Consider the following 23606-nt stretch of genomic DNA (forward strand, 5'->3'; position numbering starts at 1 on the left):
CAAGACCGGAAGACACCCTAAATCTCTCTCACTCAGCGGAGAGCACGAACGCGCTCCGGCACGGTGAACACTCGCCATCCTCACCAGGTCGAAAGCATCGGACTCGCTATAAACACCAGTGGGGGGTGGTCAAGCATTCAACGCAGAAACAAGAGCGTAATGGGGAAAACAGACAAAACCCAAAAGAAATTGAACTTCGACGCAAGCCATACCAGCAAACCCCCCAACGAAGGGTGCAGAACAGCGTCCCCAACACCCGCTACTTCCATGTCGGACGAGCAGATACCAAGCTTCGACATTAGGGAAATCCTGATGGACCTCAAGGCGGGGATTGGTGACCTAGGCAGCAAACTAGACAATCTCTCGTCTAAAGTAGACCAACTCCAACACAGGCTCGACAAGCACGCCGATAGGCTCGACACGGTGGAACAACGGGTCTCCGACCTAGACGACGGCACGTCGGCACTGACCACGCGGATCTCCACCCTTGAAACCCAAATGAAGGCAGTCTGTGCCAAAAATGAAGACTTAGAAGGGCGCTCAAGAAGAAACAACATCAGAATATTAGGAATCAGGGAAAAACAACTTCAAGGCAAAATGGAAGACCATGTTGAACAGATCTGCACAGCGCTCTTCGGGAATGAACTTTCCCAGCTATTCGTAGTCGAGCGCGCCCACAGAATTCCAAATTCAAGACCAATCCCAGGCGCAAACCCACGGCCAATTATTGCAAAACTGTTAAATTACAAAGATCGCGATGCGATACTCAAAGCAGCCAGGGAAAAAGGGAACCTCCAGTACGATGGAGATCCAATTCAGTTCTTCCCAGACTTCTCCCCCAGCGTACAGACTCAGAGACGCTCCTTCACCACCGTAAAGAGGAGACTGCAAGACAACCAAATACTCTACTCAATGCTATACCCGGCAAAGCTTCGCGTTCAACATGATGGGAAAGCGTTCTTCTTCCACACACCTGATGAAGCCAACGACTACCTGGACCGAGCTGGCTGCAGGCCTGCCCCAAACAACCCCAGGCCGCAGCGCGAAAACCAAAGGCGCAGAGAACCACCATAATAATCGTCCCGGGCAGCCGAGGGAGACGACCTCCTGCCTCCAGCGCATCCACGCAAACCCATGCCGCAGAAAGTGACACTTCTAGTTCGTAGGAGAGCCACCCTTGACTCCCGGGAGGCACCTAGTGCCCCACGCACAGCAACCCTTACTGTTTGTTGATGAAAAGGGAACATCGCGGGTCTGTTGGGGTTTGCCCGCGCGTGGGAGGGAAGTTAAGTGTACCACACCACCTCCAGTTGAGGTGGGTATCCTCACAATGGTTCAACAGTGAGGAGCATCCAGGTTCCGCGCCATCTCCCCCACACCCCCCCGCTTCACTAACGCAAACACAAAGCCCAACCTCCGAACCTCCCGACTCCATTCTATCCGCCAGATCACTCCCAACTACAATACCAACAATCTTGAGAAACAGACGACGAATCAACATAGACCCTAATTTACTCCATTCAAAGTCATAACCTGGAACATAAGAGGAGGCAATGTCCCATCGAAAACCAGGAAAATCCTCCAATACCTAAGGAGACATGAAGTGGACATAGCCATGATTCAAGAAACACACTTGCTCCCAGGGAAGGACCATCAGTGGGCCAAGAGTTGGGGATGCCACAGGTACTTCTCCTCTTACTCGTCATATTCTAGAGGAGTAGCGATCCTTATACATAAGAGGATTGGCTTCCGCCTTGTCCACACATCCAAAGACATCGAAGGGAGGACAGTCCTCGTAAGTGGCATCATAGATGGCCAAAAAATCACCCTTGTCAACTCCTACGCACCAAACGTAGACGGCCCTGACAACTTCAGCTGGGTGCTATCCCATCTCTCGTCTCGAGACCCCGCAACCATAATCTGGGGTGGGGACATGAACACAGTGCTGAACCCGGTGAAAGACAGATCCCACGCTACCCCACACCCTCCGTCCAGAGCCTGCCTCCAAATAAAAGAAATATGCAAAGCATTCGACCTGAAAGACTCATGGAGAGCATCAAACGGAGAGCGGCGAGAATACACATTCCACTCCGCACCACACAACTCTAGCTCTAGAATCGACTACCTTCTGACCTCAAGGAACGGCCCATGGACCAGCGGCTCATGCGACATCCAACCAAGAACTCTCTCAGACCACTCCCCAGTAACTCTCGTCCTCATCCCGGCTAATCCCAAACCTCCCCTAACGAGGTGGCGCTTCAAAACAGGCTCCATGCGAGACGAGGTCTTCGCGACGGAACTGAAGAAGGAGATCTCGATGTTCCTTGAAGCCAACACAGGGTCAGTTTCCTCAGCCAGCACGCTCTGGGAAACTCTGAAGTGCTACATCAGAGGGGTCTGCCACGCCAAAGAAAATGGCATCCTGAAACTCATAAGGCGGGAGCTGGCAACCAGCGAAGAGAAGCTAAAACAGCTAGAACTTCAAGGCACCGACACAAACAACCCAACAAGATCAGTCGCCCTGAGAGAAGAGCTACAAAGATTCAGGAACGCCGCCGATCGCGAAGTGAAATTCCTAAACCGCGACAGATTGGTCAGGCAATACGGCGAGGGGCAAAAACCGGGCGCTCTTCTGGCAAACTTGGTCAGAGCCGACAATAAACTGCCCCCGATAGAAGGGATCAGGAACAAACAGGGACAAATGGCCCACACCGACGAAGACATGGCAGAAGAATTCAGGCTGTTTTATCAAGAACTCTACAGTACTAGACACAACGGAGACCCAACCGCCGCAAGGGAGTACCTAGAGGATACTGAACTGTACTGGGTCGAACAACCCCTGCGAGAACCGCTGAATGAGCTAATCACTCAAGAGGAGATTATTGATGCCATAAAATCCCTCCCGAACTCCAAAGCTCCCGGCCCAGACGGCTTAACCGGGGAGTTTTACAAAGCCTTCGCACACACCATCGCTCCCCTTCTGACGGCAGTTTATGAGGAGTCGTTGGAGAAGGGATCCCTCCCCCACTCTACCCGAGAAGCCAACATCATCCTTCTGCACAAACCAGGCAAACCATCGGAGGACTGTGCATCATACAGACCCATCTCCCTCCTCAATCTCGACAACAAGATACTCGCGAAGGTACTTACCAACAGACTACTACCACTGATGCCCACCTTGGTACTAGCAGATCAGGCAGGCTTCATACCGGGCCGCAATACAACCTTTGGCATCAGGAGGCTGTTCAGCGTCATCGAAGCTCTCGATCCCTCAGCTCAAGCAATCGCAGTCCTCCTCGACGCCGAGAAGGCATTCGATTCAGTGGAATGGCCGTTCATGTTCTCCGTACTCACCAGAATGGGGCTGGGTGCGCGCTTCATCAAACTTGTTTCTCTATTGTACAACAAGCCACGCTCCAACATCATCGTAGGCACGGCAAAATCCGCTCCCATAGAGCTCCAACGGGGCACCAGACAGGGCTGCCCGCTCTCAGCACTCATCTTCGCCCTGATAATGGAACCGTTGGCCTCCAACCTAAGAGAGCATAGACAACAAAGAGGGCTCGTAATCGGACCGCACAAGCTCATTACGTCCCTCTACGCAGACGATGTGGCATTGCTCATTCGGGATCCCGAAGAAAATCTAAACCCGGTCATGAGGGAGGTAATCAAGTTTGGAACAGCCTCCGGCCTGAAGGTCAATCCAGCGAAGTCCATCATATTCCCGCTGACCCCTACTACCAAACCATTCGCGGATGACTTCCAGTTCACATGGAAAACGTCCAAAGTCCGGTACCTGGGGGTCCATATGTCCCTGAGTTACCACGAGGTGTTCCGCGACAACTACGAAGAGGTAGTCAAGTCCCTCCAGGAAAAAGTGACGCGGTGGAAGTCCTTACCGCTAACGCTCTGGGGGAGAGCTTCCCTGGTCAAGATGGTGATTCTTCCAAAACTGTTGTACCTATTCACCAATATCCCTATACTGCTACCCCAAACCTTCCTGAAAAGACTAAAGAGTATGGTCCTTGAGCTGCTCTGGGCAGGCAAACCAGCCAGAGTGGCGCACGCAACGTTGACACTCCCGGTGATGAGCGGGGGCCTCGCCCTCCCAGACCTGGAGAAGTACTTCTGGGCAGCCCAGGCGCAATTCCTCAGCCATTGGTACGCCACCCATACAATCAGACCTCACGTGCAGGTGGAGCGAGCCCTGGCTACCCCAAACTTGTTAACAGCAGTCGTCTTCAGCCAAATTCCCGTCCCCAACTGCACCATGAACGCAATGCTTTCAACGTACAAGGTCTGGAAGAGACTGGCTCAAATATACGGGGTACAACCTCGATACTCTCCGTTATTGCCTGTAAAGTTCATCCCAGGAGTTCCACTGACATCTGAGAAAGTATTTCACCAGTGGGTTGACAAATTACAAATAAAGACCCTGGGAGACTTCTTCACGGAGGACGGCTTTATAACACCACAACAAGCAAAATCGAAAGGCGGCAACACCGCACTTGACACATTCCTATATTTCAGGACCAGGTACACTCTACAAGCTCTCTTGCCAGACTTCCCCCAACAACCCCCAACCTGGCAACTACTCCACAATGCCATACAGGCGCAAGGCGAGGGCAAGCTGGTGTCGCAAATCTACAAATCCATCATCACAGACACGACACCCAAACTTACTCAGGCAAAGACCAGATGGGAGAGGTCCCTACACATGACCATTCCAGAGGAAGATTGGACCTACATCCTGAAACAGACACAAAAAATAGCTCTCAACTCTCGCCTTAAACTAATTCATTTCAACTTCCTCCACCAGACCTATTACACACCAGCAAAAGCTAACAGACACCACCCGGAGGCGGATGCGAACTGCGAGAGATGTGGGATGCAACCAGCAGACTTCGTCCACCTCGCATGGGAGTGCCCTGAAATAACACCCTTCTGGAGCCGAGTCTTGGAGACGACAGCAGCAATAGTGGGTGAGGAGATACAACCGAGCCAAACGGCAGCCTTACTCGGCATGACAAAATCACTTTCCGCCCCGTCAAGGACATTGGCAGGACTCCTGTTGACACTTGCCCGCAGGAGAGTGGCTATGGCCTGGGGTCGAGGCCCCCCTCCAACAATCCCTGCCTGGCGCAGGGACATTCTTTACTGTCAGGATGTGGAAACGGACTTTATTAAGTCACTACCCTTACATGCCCGCCCACCTGACATCTGGGGCCCGTTAGTACAATTCCTGTTAAACGAAGCTGAGGAGACACCTGACATTCGGCCAGGCACCCCTGGCACAGGAACAAGCCAGCTGTGATGACACAGAGCTAACAACACCGGCCACATGTCTCAAGTAACCGGAAAAAGACTGCACACCCATAGGAGTCACAGGACTGAGCGGGGGGGCAGGGGGGAGGAGAGGGCGGGAGGGAGGTAGGACATGGCGCAGAGTTAAAACCACCCTAATGTGGGTGCGTAGTTGTTTAATGTTTTAAAAATCAAAAATAAAGGTTTTAAAAAAAAAAAAAGATATTTGTGGACTACCACACAAATATCCTGTAATTATTGTGTCCCTTCCTTTGCCGTTAACGGCACTTCTGACACTTTCAGTACCCGGGATCTCTGAAACCGCAGGGCGTTGGTCCTTGGTCTAGCTCCCATTTAAAAATTACACAGCGGGAGGCCACTAGGGGGCGCAGGCGTGATGGCTGCCTGATCGTTCGGCTCCCCTGAAGCCCCGAGAGATTGTGTGGAGTAAACTGCAATAAAAGGAACGTTATCCTCCTACAAAGGCTGAATCCAGGTGGGGGAACTCCTGGGGATTCCGGCGATACCTTCCCGAGCTCTGGGGGTGCCCGGGACCCCGAGATATTTGGCTTGGAGCTTCCGCGCTCCCCCTCCCCCCGCCAGGCCCGTGCCGCACACGAGGTCAAGCTCCGTGGCCGGGCCCCTCCTCCCCGCAGATGGGCGCTGTGCCGGGATCAATCTGAGGAATCGACACCCTGCGCCTCTGCTGGCATCGCGTGGGAGCCCCTCTGAGACCGGAGCCCTCGTCCGATGAGCCCATCCCCGGCTCCCGCTGCAGCACTTTTGGACGACAGTACGCCCCGGGCCTCCGCGGCCGGACCCAGCCTGCCGCACACGCATCTGTGTATCTCGACCCGTCGCAGGAGCTTGCCCGGACCCCTTCCTCTTCTCGCCCCCCCCCCCCGGCGGTGGGGAACATATTTGCAACAACTACCATAAGGACTCCCCCCGGCTGCTGCTGCGACACAGCCCTCAGAGGCCTACACCTAACAGGCCCGGGCCGACGCGGGAGCGCGCCTGGGCCCCTCTGTGTAGTGCAGGGCCCATCGTGGGGTTCACCACCCTATTTAGTGGCCTACTACTTGCCATCCACAGCGACTACCACCCCGGCGACCTTTGAACGCACCCACCGGTCCCACGTCGGAGTAACCGTGAATACTGGCTGTCGGGGGGGGGGGGTGTGTGGGGGGGTTTTGGTTGGGTCCAGACCCGCCCGTCCTAACCACCACACCTCATCGGAGTTGGTATGGAACCGGGGGGAGACCTCGAGGAACATTGGGAAACCACAAAGATCTAGAGGTGGAGACACCCCCATGAGTTGGAAAGAAACCCTGGCAGGATACCAATTCACGCCCCAAAAACAAGAGATGGAGATCAACTCCCCACCTACGCCAACCCCCGACATGAACACCATGCAGAACAATATCCAGACAATCCTAGACGAAATCCGGGGGATGACAACGGACATGGGAGCCAAGCTAGCTGACCTCACCACCAAGGTCTCCACGTTGGAGGACAGAATGGAGGGGGTAGAGAATAACCAGGCGTCCACCATCTTCTTGGAGACCCAGATGGAGGCCAGCTTTAAAGAGATGCAGCGGTGCGAGGGGGAACTCCGCCTCAAAGTGGATGACATGGAAAATCGTGAACGGAGATGTAACCTGTGATTCTTCGGCCTGACGGAGGTGGAGGGGGAGACACAGACCGGCCTGGAGGGCAAAGTGCAGGAGATCATTAGGATTGTCTTGGGAATTGACTCCGGGGAAACTATCCTGATTGATGGGGTTCATCGAGCTGGCGGAGGCGGTAGGGGCCCACGCTCCGTGCTTGTGAAGTTCCACTATTACAGAGACAAAAAGCAAAAATACTTGAAAGAGCTCGAACTCTAAGAGAGATACAATACACCAACTCCAGGGTGGCAATCTACCAGGACCTATCCGTCCTCACGCTACAAATGAGGAAAAAATGCGGTCCGATCACTAGGTGGCTGCAGGAGAAGGGGGTCCGGTACCGCTGGGGACACCCATTCTACCTATCCTTTGAATAGCAAGGGGAAAACTTTCAGCTCGTTACAGAAGAGGACATCCAGAGAGGCGTCGACAAACTGATCGGGGTCCCCCCGGGCCCTCGGGGGAGAACAGCGGATCCGACGGAGACCCGAGCCATGCCCCACGGGGCCCTGACCTCGGCCAGGGGAAACACAAAGTGAAGGGCACCCAGAAATTCAGAAAAACCAGGCACCCCTCGGAGGGACGTGGAGGTCCCGCATGATTATCGGATAGAGGAGAAGTTTAAAGGAATGCAGTGCCGATCTGTTGTGTTTCACTCGCCCTCCGTGGCCGTTGGCGAATTGGGGAGAAACATTCGTTCCACTTTTGTTGACGCCATGGCCCGCGCGATGATCCGAATGATTAAGAGGGAAGGGGAGAAAGTTAAGAAATGTGATGTTATTGTATTGTATTGCATTTGCCCGCAGGGCCCTCATGGGCCCCTCCATGTTTGGGGGCGTGTTATGTTGTATTGTGATGGTGCTACGGTTGGCGAGGCTTATGCCGAAATTGATGGTTGAAGGTTTCGGGTCCCACCTGTCTGAAACACGGAGTGGTGGTGTTCTCGGTTGTCAGAAGGTGGCCAGGTGCATCCCCTGAGACCTTCGAAACCCCCCCCCCTCCCCGATTCACACTGGAAGCTAGTTCACGGTGGGACCCTGCCCCTATGAGACACAAGACATGCAGCGGGAGTATAGGGGGCTGGGGCGGGGGAGGTCTTGTAGAAGGATTGGACTCCGACTTAACCTGTAAAATGTTCCTATAGGTATAACCTGGAGGGTACGATCCACACTATTTCTCTCTCGGGGCCCAGGCAGTGACCCTGGTGGTTCGTTGACCAAACCCGATGTATGTTGGGCGATGGAGATGGATGCCTACCAAAATGGGTGTTCTGGGGTTAAAGTCTACGGATGATAACGGGGGCACTCACTGAGGCTTTACAGGGCAAGGATAGCGACGACCATGGTTGAAGGTCGGATCGGTACGCTCAACGTGAAAGGTCTCAACTCGCAAAACAAGCGGTCTCTCACAAGTAACTTATTTCCGCAAACAGAAATTACTGGCCCTCTTCCTACAAGAAACCCACTATAGAAGGGGGGCCGAGTCAACGATCAAAGGAAAGGAGGTGGGTAGAAACTTCTGGGCCTCGCACAAATCCTCAAAGAAGGAGGGAGTGGGTATCCTCTTGGGTAAATCGCTGCATCTCACTGATGTAGCGACAAAAAGGGGCTTTGGGGGTAGATTTCTTGCGATCAAGGGGTCAGCCCAGGGCACACGAGTCACACTAGCCACCCTGTACGCGCCCAACGCCGGCCAAGTCAAGTTTATCCACAAGGTTCTTGGGGTCATGGACGGGTGGGCCGAGGGAGCCACAATCCTTGGCTGAGACGTTAATCTCATTACGGACCCCCATCTTGACTGGTGGTCGGCCAAAGGGACGGGACCAAAAGCCCCCACAAAAGATAATCTCGCCCTGAGGGACCTCCTACAAGAGTACTACTGGGTTGACGTGTGGCGCAAATGCTGGCAAACCCCTGGGGGTTACACGTTCTTCTCCCCTCCCCACCAAACATATACCAGAATTGATTTGCTGCTAGTGTCGGAGAAGGGAGGGGGAGAAGTTGGAAACCCCACGGTTGAATCTGTGACCTGGTCGGATCATGAACTCCTCGTTATGGAATGGCGGCTGCAAGCCACCGTGAAATCACGTAGGTGGCGCTGTAACGACACCCTCATGAGGGACCAGGTGTTTAGGGAATTCCTTAAGAACGAAATAGAAGCCTTCTTCTTATCGAATGACACAGGGGAAGTCCCAATGGTTACAGTTTGGGAGGCAGCGAAGGCCACCTTCAGAGGTCTCCTCATCGCAGAGGGTTCGAGCAAGAAGCGAGAGAGGGTCCTGATAGAATCCAGAATCTGGGAAGACCTGCGGGCCATGAGGGCACAGCTCACCAAGGGAAACATAGACCACGAAAACCTCATGAGTGAAATGAGAGAGAAGAGACAAGCTCTGCATACAATCCTGATTGGAGAGGTAGTTAAGAAAAAATGAGATACATGAAGCAGAGATACTATGAGAGGGGCGACATGGTTGGAACTCTTCTGGCACATAGGCTGAGGGGAAACAGGGCGGGCAGACACATAGAAAAGGTCAAGGACGGGGCGGGTAACGCCCAGATAAAAACTGAACACATAGCCAAATCATTTGCGGCCTTCTATAAGGCCCTTTACACTAAACAAGAGGGTGAATCACTGGATGAAATTCGAAAATATCTTGAAGACTACCCCCTACCCAAGCTCACAGACCTAGAGAGGGAGACACTAGACAAGGAGATAACAGAGGAGGAGGTGGAAGAAGCCATCAAAAAGATTAAAATAGGCAAGACCCCGAGTGAAGATGGGTACACAGCGGATTTCTATAAACAATTCCAGTCCGAACTAACCCAACCACTGACCAAATTATTTAACCAAATCAAAACCTTAGAAACCATTCCACCGACATTCCTGCAGGCCATAATCAGTTATCCCTAAGCCGGGCAGAGACCTAGCGGAGTGTGGCTCATACAGGCCCATCTCGCTTCTGAACACAGATGCCAAGATCTTCACCAGGATCCTGGCGACACGTCTAGAAAGGTGTTTCCCCCGACTGATCCATCCCGATCAGGTAGGCTTTGTAGTAAATAGACAAGGAGCAGACAGCATGCGCAAAACCCTGCACATACTGAGCTCAAATGGAGTGAAATCCGACGGTGCTCTTCTCTTGTCTCTAGACGCGGAGAAGGCGTTTGACAGGGTGAGCTGGGCCTTCATGGAGGGGGTTCTGTTGTCCTTGGGGATGGAACCCAGGTGGCGGGGATGGATGACAGCCCTTTACTCCCGCCCTTCCGCCAAAGTGGTGGTCAATGGAGGAGAGTCGGAGTCCTTTCCTTTAGAGAGAGGCACAAGACAGGGATGCCCACTGTCTCCCCTCATATACGCCCTGGTGATGGAACCCTGGGCCATAGCAATCAGGACTAACAATCAGATCCAGGGTGTTAAAATAGGGGGAACTGACTACAAAATAACCCTGTTTGCCGATGATGTCCTCCTGTACCTCTCTAAACCATCCCAATCAGTCCCAGAGGTGTTGAATAGTCTGGAGCGATATGGTTCCCTGGCAGGCTATAAGGTCAACGTAGATAAATCAGTCGCTTTCCCGGCTTGCCAGCTCAACGAGACCGAGGGACAATACATCGATAACCTCCTGTTTTGTAAACCAACAGAGGGACTCTCTCACCTTGGGATCCGAATTCCATCACACCTAGAAGACCTCCTTAAGGTAAACTACCCGCCCCTATGGAGGTCAATCAAACACGACCTGGGACGCTGGTCAAAATCAGGCCTCTCATGGATGGCTCGCCTCAACTCCATCAAAATAGTAATCCTCCCCAAATTCTTATTTGTTTCAAATGCTGCCAACCCAGATACTGAACTAATTTCTCCTAGAGATCAAGCGGGCCCTTCTCCGCCATCTATGGGCCGGTACATCCCACAGGATTGCTTATGACACTCTCACTAGACCCAAGGATGAGGGTGGAGTTAATTTCCCAGATCTAAACACTTATTATAAGGCGTCAAAATTGCGCGTCCTTGTTGATCATCTGACGACTGGCCCAAAGAAACAATGGGTAACACACACTTCTCGCCGGTCACATTGGACGAGTGGCTATGGGCCCCCAAGACATCTATTCCGAGAAGGGTTCTAAAACATCCAGTGTTGAGAGTGCTGTGGTCTATTTGGAAGGAAGGGGGTTACCTAAGATGGCTCACAATGTGGCCCTCACCTTTTGAGCTGCATCTGGGCTCCGCCACTTTGGGAAGGGATCAAGGGATCAACGAACCACTAGCCTTCCAGCAATGGTACGAGGTGGGTCTTTGTAGGGCCGGACAGCTTTGGTTGGATGGGGTGTTTATATCTCTAGGTGACCTGAAGGATGCCCTAGGCCTCCCTAACCTCTCCCCCTTTCGATGACCGACAGCTTAAGGGTGCCCTTACCGAGAGCAGATGGGGTGACACACTCAGGCGGGACCTAACCGATTTTGAGAAATTCCTCATAACACACAAAGGTACCAAGGGGCTGATATCGCGGCTTTATAGCTTTTTGTTGTTCTCTACCCCACAGGACCCCCCATCTTCCCAAGTACAATGGGGGAAGGACTTAGGCACCCCCATAACGGAAAAAAGATGGACCAAGATTTGTAGGCAGGCACACCGTTCCACAACTGCACCCCAATACCGCCACCAGGCCCTGAAGTTGATACACAGATGGCACTACCCCCCACAGAGGATAGCCAGAATGAGAAAAGGTTATGACCCCCACTGCTGGAAATGCCACGTTGAAAAGGGGATTATGTCTATATGTGGTGGAAGTGCCAGGTGGCACAGACCTACTGGAGTGAGGTCCTGTCATGGATAAGAGGAGTGGACGGAATGGTGAGAACTCTGTCCCCCTGGCTGGTGGTGTTCGGCATTGAGGTTGAGGGGGGGAGGGGGCCCCAAGGTGAAACACGACCATATGTTGCAGGTCATGCTAGTCGCGGCTAGATGCTGCTGGGCCCAAAAATGGAAATCACCCCGACCTCCTGGGGAGGGGGAGTGGATAGCGAAAACACGGGCAATCTATGATATGGCGTATTTTACCCACCTGATCGATGAATCCAAATCTAACATTGAGGCCCTCTGGCTGCCATTTTTCGATAAATATGGGAAAATAGCCTGAGGCATAAATAATCAGCTCAGACGGTCCTCTCGATGGGAACAATACTATCGGGGCGACCCCCTTGGAGTGGGAAGAGATCGATTGTTACAGGAAATGTGACTTTTATATGTTGGACCTTGTTTTTTGAGCACCGTCTTTCTTTCGGAAGCAACCCTATGCTCGCATTGCATCTTCAGATGATGTGCTGGACCCTGTTGTTGTTATCGACCATTAAACCATGGCATGGGATAGGGGGGGTGGATGTGGGAGGTAGGGTGGGGGTTTGGAGAGTTGTGACCTCACTTTGATATATACCAATGTTTGCATTATTTTTTGAATTAAGTCATAATTGTAAAACTCCAATAAAACCACATTTTCAACAAAAAAAAAATTACACAGCAAATAAGTTTGAGAGTGGGTACTCCCCCGGGTACATGAGTGCTGCAGAAATGGATTTGGTGATTTCACCAGCAAAATTGGAACGGTCATTAGACGGCAGACTCATGCTTACCAACTTGTTGAAGTAAACCCACAGGATTCTCCGAGTAGCTTGGCTCTGATCGAGGAGGGAATGGCGGAGGCTGTAGTATTGCTGCTGGCGGAGCCGATGGGCGGCCGCCACTCATCGTGCCTAAACCACAAGGGCTATGCCCCTTGGAGATGCGAGTGGGATTCAGAGCCAGAATGACTTCTTCACAAAACACATTGGAGAAGCTTGGTCCGGTGCCCCCCTGGAGAAACCGAGGCAAATAGTAACTTTCACGCCCCATGAGGTCATGTAGACCGGCAAACAAATAGCTGCCAGAAGTACGTTGGAGACCCTGACCTTATTTCCATATTTAGGGTTAGTTCTACTACTAAAGGCCCAGTGAAGAAAAAACTTTCACAACCATCATTAAAAACTGTATGGCAGCCAAGTGGCCTTGCTGCAAATAGCCTACTGTCAAAACAGCTTTTGTTAAAATAGAATGTCAGACTCTGTCATGAACTCTAAAACTGCCAGTTTAGGCAAACATGGCCAAATTAGTGACACCACAGTAGCAGAGGTGCCATCCATCCTGTCGCCCGAGAAAGAGACGGAAGAGTCTGTGACCCATCTAGGGTCAGGCTGGGGGGACCTGGTGCCTGCAAGTCAGCTTGGCCGTGTTAGTCAGGGACAACGTGAGTACCACGGAATCAAGTGGAAAAGAAAGGGGAGCAGGAGGGCCCAAGGGAAAGCCTTACAAACGACAGCCCGATTCAAGATCGCCCACTCCCCCCAAAAGACTGGCTGACGGGAGTAGCGAACATTGAGCACCCCGTAAAAGGGGAATCTCTGGGAACCGGTAATTGCTGAGGTGGTCAAGCTACAACTGCAAACGAGCTAAATTAGGAGAGGAAGAATGTTTACAAGGGCATACAAAATGCTGCCAGAGAATATAAAATAGTAGGAGGTTATGTGGAGATACAGACGCATCAATCTTTTTGGATAAAGCCACCTCCGATGAGGACCTGCTCTTGGACATGGCCGCAGCACAAGTAGAAGACCAGACGACTGTGAATGATTGCTGCTTTCGCGATCAAAATGACGCCGTTTATGAAGTTGTATGAATCTATTAGCGACCAGATTAAAGACTAAACTACAGTCATGGCCATGCTTCATTCAAAGGTTATCTTCGTGGAGGGTTTTGTAACCCCCTTCCAAGGAAACTTGGACAAAAACACAGCCCAAATCACAGACATTTTCCAGAGTGTAATTGATCCAATTATCAATGAGAAAAACAAAAGGAGATCAGAGTTGGACAAACAGTTCTCAGAAACTCAGCTCAACCAGGATTCTATGATGACTTCGGAACCTGCAAGATCCACATTGCGAAGGCCAGGTGAGTCCTCGCACTTGGACTCAGCATCTTTGAATGCCTCCGGAGCCTTCTATAGTTCTGCTTTAAGGACTTTGGAGTGCAGCCTGCAGAAGGACCTGGCTAAGGTGAGCTGTGTTAGGACTGGCCCGCCTAAAAGGGGTCATAGTTTTGGCCAGACACCAACGGAAGGAAATGGAATAAATGGAAATCATGAGTCAGAAGATATAGATACCGAGCAAGTGGTGCAACACACGTTCAAATCTCAGAAACAAATAAAGATTTTTTCAAGACTTAATGAAGGAAAGAAAACCGCCTCAGCTGGGGAGGTTTCTCAACGATCACATATAGAGGCTTTGAAGTCTAAACTTAAGGTAGCGAAGAAACAGGAATTGAAAACTGCAAAAACTTTAAACAGTCCAAAATTCCCAACTATGCCGGTGAAGAGGCTGGCGCCAAGAAAAAGAACTCAAGTGAGAAACTTACCAGCCGGCAACCACGATAGTGAAATAATTGAGTGATGCACCATTAAGGCCAAGGGAGACTGAGACCATCATGGTTGGTTATCACTCACTGTCTATAAGAAAGGAAATCCACAAAGTTCTTGAGGTCAGTGAGGATGAGGAGACTGTGAATTTAACTAACTTGTCCACATGCTCGGTCACAGATGAGGAGGACCAATCTGATTACACAGATTCTGACAACGGCTCAAATATCTCCCAGAGACGGCAAAGTGACTTTGCAGACAAGGACCATTTAACCACGGCCGATAATGAGGGTGACTGTGAGGACGATAGATCTCCTCATGCTTACCTTAAGCAAGGTCATAAATTACACCCTAGTAGGGTCTCCTGCCTGGTGGGAGAAAGTGCAAAAGTGAGGGCGCTATCAAAGGCTCCCTCCTTGAATAACACTATGTATAATTTTTACACAGCCATGAAGCAAAAAAACGGGAGGATGACTCCCTTTCCCAATTCAAGACATTGGAAGACATGCAAAAGGCTTTGGCTGGCAGATCTGGAAATCTACCACGCAATCTGGTGGGGCCAAGCTATAAAAGCAAACACGGGGCAAGGAAAGGTCACAAAAGGTATCCCACCACAGACCAAGGAAGTGATACATTTCGCCTGTTGCTGGAAAGGATTCTCTTCATAGATGATGACTTAATCCTGAACAGAGCAAACGTATTGAGGCTGTTGCAATGCCTACCCAGCCCAAGGAGGATCCAGTCAAGACCTCCTCCTAGTGAAATTTCCTGAAGAAAACTGCTTGGATAAAGCAATAATTAATCTATCATCGGCAGTGATCAAAAATCGACTATTGGCCGATGCGGCTAATTTAACGCCAACGGGCTTCTCGTTAACTACATACAAGCCAAATGATGATTCCTTCGAGAAATTGGGCCCCTTGGAGGGCCAGAGTGGCATGTTCAACCTGGCATAGAACATCACGGGCCACGGGCACACAAAAAAGAGAAGTCACTAGTCTTCAAACTATAAACCGCCAAAAGATAATATAATACTTCGCATTACAGTGGAAGGAAAAAAACGACTAAGTAGACTGAAGAAAATTGGTCCTGGCTGGCGGGTGTTCTCGTCAACAGGAATCCCCGGTCAAAATGCCAAAAGCCAGAGCTAGAAGTGGAGCCTTTGCACATGGTGCTCTGCAGTTGGAATGCCAGAGGTTTTGCTCATTTGTTTGAAGCAGAGGACTTGGATATCGACCTCTGTGTGATGTAATTTGTCTGCAGGAAACCTGGCTCCGGGAGCCGCCGATTTTGGAAAGGTTTACGTTTTTTTTTAAACCCTGCAGAAAAGGGTCGGTGGTAGACCAATGGCCTGGTTATTAACGGCAATAAAAAAGGAAAGGGGCCTTGAAGTCATATCGGCCACTAACTTGACACCACTAATTCAGGTACTCATTTTGAGCATGGGATCTCCTCTGGATCCTCTAACTAGCACGTCCATAATAAATCTTTATTGGAATACTGCATCACCAAAATCAAAAGCCTTTGTAAAGACTGTATTGGCCATAATTGATGAGGGACAGGTAATGTGGCCTAATCAGAACCTCATAATTTGCAGAGACTTGAACGGTTTACAGTGACTTTTTCGAATGGCTTATTTTCAAATGCCATTTTCTCAAACATTATGCCGCAAAAAAAAATTTGAATGGTTTTATTTTTTTATTTTTTAAATGGGGGGGTTCCCCCCCAAAACCCCTGGTTTTTTTAACACTTTTTTTTTTACTAACGAAAGCCAAAAAAAAGATGAATTTAAAAAAAAGACATTCGGAAAAAAGAAATGTGGCAAAATGTTTTTGAGAAAATTGCGTTTCGAAAATATGACCGGATACCGACTTGAACATCTATTGCTTCAACGAAGTGAATTGGCACTACGAAACATCATGATGGTGAACGGTAACATCAAGGGGGAAAATCCTGCAAGACCCTCATGGAAAAGAAGCCTTTTGGATTATATTTTCGTCTCTGAACACATTTACCGAAACCTGCTGCACATGGAGGTGCAGTCCACCAAATGTAGCGATCTTACCTTCTTAATGCCAACAGGCAAGAGGTGGCCTGTGGTTCGATGTGAACGCGTTCACTCTAAGATTGAAGTAACAGCAGGGAGATTCAGGCTGAGAATACCCTTGGAAGCAATGTCGGCCCTCACTCGTTCTCTCCAAGTCTCCACTGACGTTGATGACAGCTGCTCGTCGGGTGCAGCCCTGGATCATGCAAATAGGCTTAGGCTGAGGTAAAATCGATGGGCACGAAACCTACATTCATTGACTGTCATTGTTTTGACATTGAGGTGGCAAATAAGAATAAGGCGCTCAATGAACTAAAGAGTGTATAAAAATGGGGACAGTTGAGGCTTTGGAAGACCTAAAAAGATGTAAACAGCATTATAAAAATTGGGTTAAGTCATACAAATTTAACAAGTTTCAGAAAGACTCAGAAAAAATGCTTAAGCTCACTGCCTCAAAAAACACAGCAGAGATTTGGAGAATAATCAATGACATAAATGTTCCCCAACCCGCCTTGTTATCCAACTCAGTGACATTGGAAGTGTGGGTTGCTCATTCATGTAATTGTTCGCATCAACCAACGAAGGGGCAGACACCGAAGAAGCCTTACAACTCCCAGAGTGGACCTTCCAGACGGATGAAAGATGACATCCTGAACATGATCAGAGCGGCAAGTGGCTCTAGGGCCCTCAGGCCCTGATGGAATAACAAATCAGATGCTCAAGCACAATCCAGAAGGTTGGGCAACCTTCATGTATAACTTGTTTATTCTGATTAAGAAAGCAAAGAAAGTACCACCGTCATGGACAACATCTATCATCATGCCGATATTTAAGAGGGGAGACAGGTCTGATCCGGCCAATTACAGGCATATTGCACTCCTTAATGTAATTGGTAAGAGATGTGGCGCTTTGATATTAAAGGCACTGACGGCCTGGAGTATCCAATCTAACCATTTCGACCGATGGCAGGCAGGATTTGTCAAGGGTATTGGAACAGCTTTCAATCTCCTTCTCATCAATGTCTTGCAGATCTAGGCAAAAGCCACTAAATCGACACAAATATATATGGCTTCGATTTGACCTAGTACAGGCTTTTGATACTGCAGATCGATCAAAACTATGGGCCAAGTTAAAAGACTGGGATTGTCCGCAGGACATTACATGTGCCTTACATGCCCCATTTTCAGACACGCCCCTGTCTGTGAGACTGGATCGAGTCTGTAATCTTTTAGATTACATCATAATGGCAAAAGGATTGACGCAGGGATATACACTAGCTCCAGCAGTGTTTAATCTGTGAGCGCCTTCTCGATCTCCGAAATAAACAAACACCAGATGCTTTCCACCGCGACTAAATGGTTATACTGTCAGTCGCCTAATGTACGCCGACGATCTGGCGTTGTTAGATCAGACACAAATTGGGCTTCAGCGGCAATTGAACATGCTGGCAAATTATGTGGAAGCCAATGCGTTAAAAATCAATGTAAAGAAGTCCAAAATTCTCACCCTTGGCTGTAATCCCAGGGAAAGAGGCAAGAAGAATTCATGGTACCTGAATAGAGAACATTTTTGGGAAGTGACCTCTTTGACTTACTTGGGTATGTGCCTGAGTGATGGCGGGAATGACGTACACAGAGTAAATTCTCTGAGCGGCAAAGCGAGGACTGGCCGCACAGGCAAGTAAGTTATGAACGAGACACTGTAAATTTACCCCGCTCCCGCTGATTGAATAATAGTGCATGAAGGTTATGCATATTCTAACATACAGAGCTCAGCTGAAATTTCATTCTCATGTTTGTACTGTGGCCAAAACTAGAAGGCATTTTTTTAGAGACGTGTGCTGTCACTGCCGAAGTGCAGGCCAATCCAGGCAATGAGATCTGAGCTAGGCCTTACTTCAATGTTGGCTCTAATTACTTGGAAGACGTTGTCGTTCTACCGCAAATGCATCATGCCGACTGAAGCAGGAGGCTTTTTCATATTGAAGGAAACTCTGATGGAAGCAAAGAGCCGTCACTGGTGGAGTGGAAGAAGATCTGCATCTGAATTTTGAGCAACACGAATTTAGCGGACAAGGACTTAGTTGAGAACCCAATGTTGGTGATGCGAAGGTTACATGACCTTGATTGGATGTGCACTCAGGAGGCGAGAAGTAAGCTTAAATATATGGGAAAAGGCTACCAGAAATGAGGGCCAGAGGAATGGTCCCAAGTTACGTCTCATATTTGCAAGGGCAGTTTATGCGCTTCCGCCTCAATTTGCTACCAAAGAAGGAATTGTTGGCAGTAAGGTCCCCTCCAGAATTTCAGAATTACTCCTGTAGGCTGGGCAACTGCAAACTGGAGTCATTACAGCACCTAGCACTACTATGCTCAGCTTTAAAAGACGACGGGACACAATTGATGGGGAGGTTCTTAATTGATGGGGAGGTTCTTTAACAAAGTGTCGACCTTGTTTGTGGATGATTGGTGGGCTTTATTAACACAGGAAGATAGGATTTCTTGAACATTGGCGTTGCTGGCTTTTCTAAAAGCAGTATTTGCATGAATCGAAGATCGGTCAGGGCTGGCGAAAGCCTGCTGAATTAACAAAGACTTCGATTTTGACTAGTTATTTGATAATGCCCTTGACTAGTTATTTGATATGCCCTTGAAGCCGAAACTGATAGTAAAGGATGATTAGCTGGGACAATGATTGGTGGTGTTTTACATTTTTGGGCATGTTCACTCACTGGTGCTTCGATGTAATATATGACTTTGTTTGCACGATGTGACCTTGGTTTATATTTGTAAACCACAAGCTAATAAAAAAAATAATAATAAAAATAAACTTCTACCATACTTTCTTTCCTTGACCAAAGCGGGACTGGCTCACGCCTCTATCAAGGTGCATCTCGCCGCCATATCCAGGTACAGCAGGTCTCAAGGTTGACCCTAACTATGGTCACACAGACTCGTCAAGAGTTCCTCTAGGGAGTCTTCAGGACTTTTCCGCCGGTGAAGGCTCCTGTCCTGGCTTGGGAGCTCAATGTAGTGCTAACTAAACTCATGGGAGCTCCCTTTGAACTTATATATCAGGTCCTGCTCAAGTTGCTCTCATTAAAGGCGGCCATCCTCGTTGCTATCACCTCAGCCAGGTGGGTCGGGGAGATCCAGGCCCTGTCTTGCAAGCAGCCTTACTTGTCTTTTCATGCTTCGATGGTGGTACTGCGTACACACTGCATACACACCCCACCTTTGTGCCAAAGGTACTGACAGAATTCCACCTCAACGAACCCTTGGTGTTACCTGTCTTTTCCGGAACCCATCGTCGCCAGAGGAAAGGGCTTTGCATTTGCTGGACATTGCTCATGCTCGTGGCACGTACGAAGAACTTTCGACGACTTCTCAGTTGTTTGTCAACTTTGGAAACTTTGGACCTGTAAATCAAGGAAAGACATTGTTGAAGGCTTCCATCTCCAGGTGGCTCTCCGGCTGCTTCATGCAGTGTCAACAAATGGCTAACAGGCCGCTTCCAGGCCAGCAGAGAGCCCACTCCACCAGAGCCATCGCACCAACGACTGCATTTTTCTCTGGTGTGCCCCTGCTAGACATCTGCAGCGCTGCTACGTGGAGGTCGACACACACCTTCACAAGCTTCTACTGCATCGACAGGGGTTCAAGGGAGTCGGCCAAGCAGTGCTACGCAACCTGTTTGTTTGGGGTGAGTCTCTTCCAGAGGTGAGTGTTTATTGCTTCTATTGAGCCTTGCTACCTCCGTGGTTCTGTGTATGTACTGCTGTGTAATTGTATTCATGAGCATGTGAATCCATGCCAGACCCCATGCTGGAGAAAGGTTTAAATTACTTACCTGTAACTATTGTTCTCCAGCATAAGTCTGGCATGGATTCACATGCAAGCCCTCCTTCGTCCCCTCTGTGGCTCTTCTTAGTTCATACTGCCACTTTAAGTGCTTACCAAATCTGAAGATGGCCACCAGGGGTGGGTCTTAGGAAGAGAGATATTATTGGGTAGTATTACCCAAAGGACAGTGATTGGGGTAGAGGAATAATACAGTTTTAAAGTGAACCTGTGTTTTCTTTTACTGAGGATTCCCAGCCTGACGACTCTGAATATTCATGAGCATGTGAATCCACGCCAGACCCATGCTGGGACAACAATAGTTACAGGTAAGTAACTTAACCCCTATATTACTTTACTGACTAGTTTGTTCTACTCTTTAACTATTTTGAACTGTCTTTTAAGGTAAAGTGTAGGTGAGCTCTAGTGAATTCACCAACTGTGAATGTAAATATGTTCATAGTCTTGTTTAATTATAACTACCTTTTTGATTTTATTTGATTTAATTGTGTTGGGACCTAATGAACAGTGTATTTTTATACTTGCTGTCTAATTGGATTTATGTGAGTACTCTGTGTGTGCCTCATTGTACCATTATACCACTCTGATATTCCTGAAGTCTTAAGCCTTACTGCTCTACCATCTGCCTTAATTGAGTTTGGCTAGAAGCACAGTGTCTTTTCCCTGTTCTCTAAAATAAGGTGGCCTCTCGGAACCCTCCCCCAGGGCTGGTTCTGAAGATCCGTCTTTACACTGATGAATGATATTGTTGTGTTTTTTAAGCTTACTGTGTTGCATGGGCCTTCTGGGTGGCAGGAAGGATGGGATTAGCAGGTTTGCCTCGTTAGTTCACGTTGCCTGAACAGGAGTGTTGGTTGATTTTAAGGGGTTGTGCTAGGGGTTCAAGAAAAGGTTTGTGAAGGGGGTGTTGATAAATTTGGACGCTTCTGAGTTTGATTTTCTCAACAAAGCGACCTTGAATCTTGGTACACTAACCAATAGAGGGTTGAGGTCAGTGCTCCAGATAAGATTTAGGAGTATTTTGCTCTTTATTGGGAGTAAAAATGTAAGTCCAATTTCCAATGGGAGTATTTTCTAAGCGAGTACAAAATGTTGAACTTGGAATCAGAAATGGTTTTGTAGTAATGATTTCTTTGCACCTCGTTATGCATGCACATTAAAAGATAGATGTTTACTTCTTCTGGTAAGGCAGTAACAATAGCAGTTTCTTCCCGTTGTACTACGCGCACTGCTGGCCCAATCGTATCCATGGAGCAGTGTGCATGAAAGCAGTGGCACAAGGTCAAATATGTCTGTTTCCCATTTTTTGTTGGGGGTATTTTTAGTCTCTATTTTAATCTTTTGTGAGTATTTGCTTATTTTTAGTGAGAAAAGTGCGCCATACACCCCTCACTGAAAACAGATTTTATCTGTTTACAGAGTTTGTCAAGGTATGTGCGAACATCCGTTGCCTAGTGACTGTGTTTCTTTGTTTTTTTTTCCTGTGTGCTAGATGTGCTGATGTTGTTAAGGGGTTTCAAAGTTCAAGTGCCAGATCTCTCCTGGTGCCTTGAGAAGAATCTAAGAGATCCGGCCGCGGCTGAATTTACCACGGCCGGAACGTTTGCATGAGAAAGGTGCAAACTACCAAAGGTTTGCACCTTTCTCATGCAAACATACATACATACACACACAATACACCCATCACACACCCCCACCCACAACCTCCGCACACACCCCCAACACAAACATACCCTACTTACCTTCTTCTTCACGCTGGTTTCCTGCGGCGCCATTTCCCTTTCACTTCCGTGACCGGGAACCGGCGCTGCAGGGTCCTTTTTCTTTTTTTGAATTTTTATGGGGGCTGCAGAGGTTTCCCCCACAACCCCTGCTCACTATACCACAGAGTATAGTGAGCAGGGTGTTGCGGGGGACACCCCCCAGCCCCTGTTTTTTTTTTTTCTTTTTTTTTTTTTCTATTCACGGGTGTGCTGCGGGGCATGCCCCGACAAGTCTTTTTTTTTTTTTTTTTATACTTACCTATAATGCTACCAGCAAAGGTTCGAACCTTTTGTGGTAGCATTTCTCGGACTTTTAGTCCATGCAAACTTTTGGATGCGGTCCGTTTCGACCTCATCCCTTTGGAGAACCCATCTAAAACGCGCGTATGGTGCAGTCTGTCAGATGCCAGGCTGGATACTTCTAATCTCAGTAACTAAGCATAGGCAACACCCTAGAAGCTGTACCAGCCGGTCTGCATATAAAACCCATTCACCAAGTTAACTTCTCATCCTCCATTTCTTTCCCAATTGTAAAGGTTTCTGGATGAATACGCAAAGCACAACTTGACCTTCTGGGCTGTGACCGCTGAGAATGAGCCCACTGCAGGCACTCTGACGGGGTATTCCTTCCAGGCCCTGGGCTTTACGCCAGAGCATCAGCGTGACTTCATCGCATCAGACCTGGGCCCTGCCTTCGCCACCAGCGCACATGGCAAAGTCAAGCTGCTCATCCTGGACGACCAGCGGGTGCTCCTCCCTTACTGGGCCAAAGTGGTGAGTTCCATACCTGCCGGCTCGCGAAGCAAGGCCTTCAAAACATCTCGGGTCCAATGCAGGCTGAGCAATAAGGCAATGTGGAGATTGTCAAAGAGGCTCGTGACATAGCAGTGATGGTACGTTTGATGCAGTAGGAAGACTACAATCCTGTCAGAGGCGGCGACTTCTCTTGGATTCTCCTGATTTCCCTGTAATCCAGTGGGCCTGTAATGCTTGCTGACAGTATGCATAGTTGTCAGCATGACCCCTTCCAATCTGTAGGTGCTTAACCAATCCAAGTTTTTTCTTTGCATTCTGGGACTTGTGGTCTGAGTTTTATAATGGAAAAAGTGGAACTCTAAATCACAGAATGCAAAGAAAAAGCAGGACTGGCCAAGCACCTACAGATTGGACTGGGTCATGTTGGCAAGTATGCACTATGTAGCCTTTTACTTTCCTGCAAATGTCCCAGCATAGCGCTCTGCCACATTGTAGGACTTGTCATACTACTTTTATTATCATAGGGTATGGTGCCAGGTTTTTACCTGCTTCCAATTTCACTGCCTGTCCCTTAATGTGTTACTATGTGTGTGCATGGACATACTCAACAGAGACAAAATGGTGGCATCTGCTTCAAACACAAGAAGGACTGATAAATACATTTTCTGATGCTTGTTAATCTGCTTAGAATCACATGCTGTGCATATAGTCCGACATCCAGTGATAACCGCAGAGTATTGCATCTTGTCTTTCGGGGACCGAAA

At 49.0% G+C, this 23606-nt stretch overlaps 1 protein-coding gene across 4 annotated transcripts in view; it reads left to right on the plus strand.

Moving 5' to 3' along the window:
* The window catches only part of GBA1 (glucosylceramidase beta 1), a 362310-nt gene that overhangs the window by 211905 nt on the left and 126799 nt on the right, over positions 1-23606 (plus strand). For all 4 annotated transcript variants that reach the window (XM_069650127.1, XM_069650126.1, XM_069650121.1 and 1 more), the window contains one exon: positions 22623-22860. In XM_069650127.1, the coding sequence (XP_069506228.1) occupies positions 22623-22860 (238 nt within the window). The remainder of the gene's footprint in view (positions 1-22622; positions 22861-23606) is intronic.

This window comes from Ambystoma mexicanum, chromosome 1p (genome assembly GCF_040938575.1).
Source record: "Ambystoma mexicanum isolate Mex_15411 chromosome 1p, UKY_AmexF1_1, whole genome shotgun sequence".
In the NCBI taxonomy this organism is placed as follows: Eukaryota; Metazoa; Chordata; class Amphibia; order Caudata; family Ambystomatidae; genus Ambystoma; species Ambystoma mexicanum.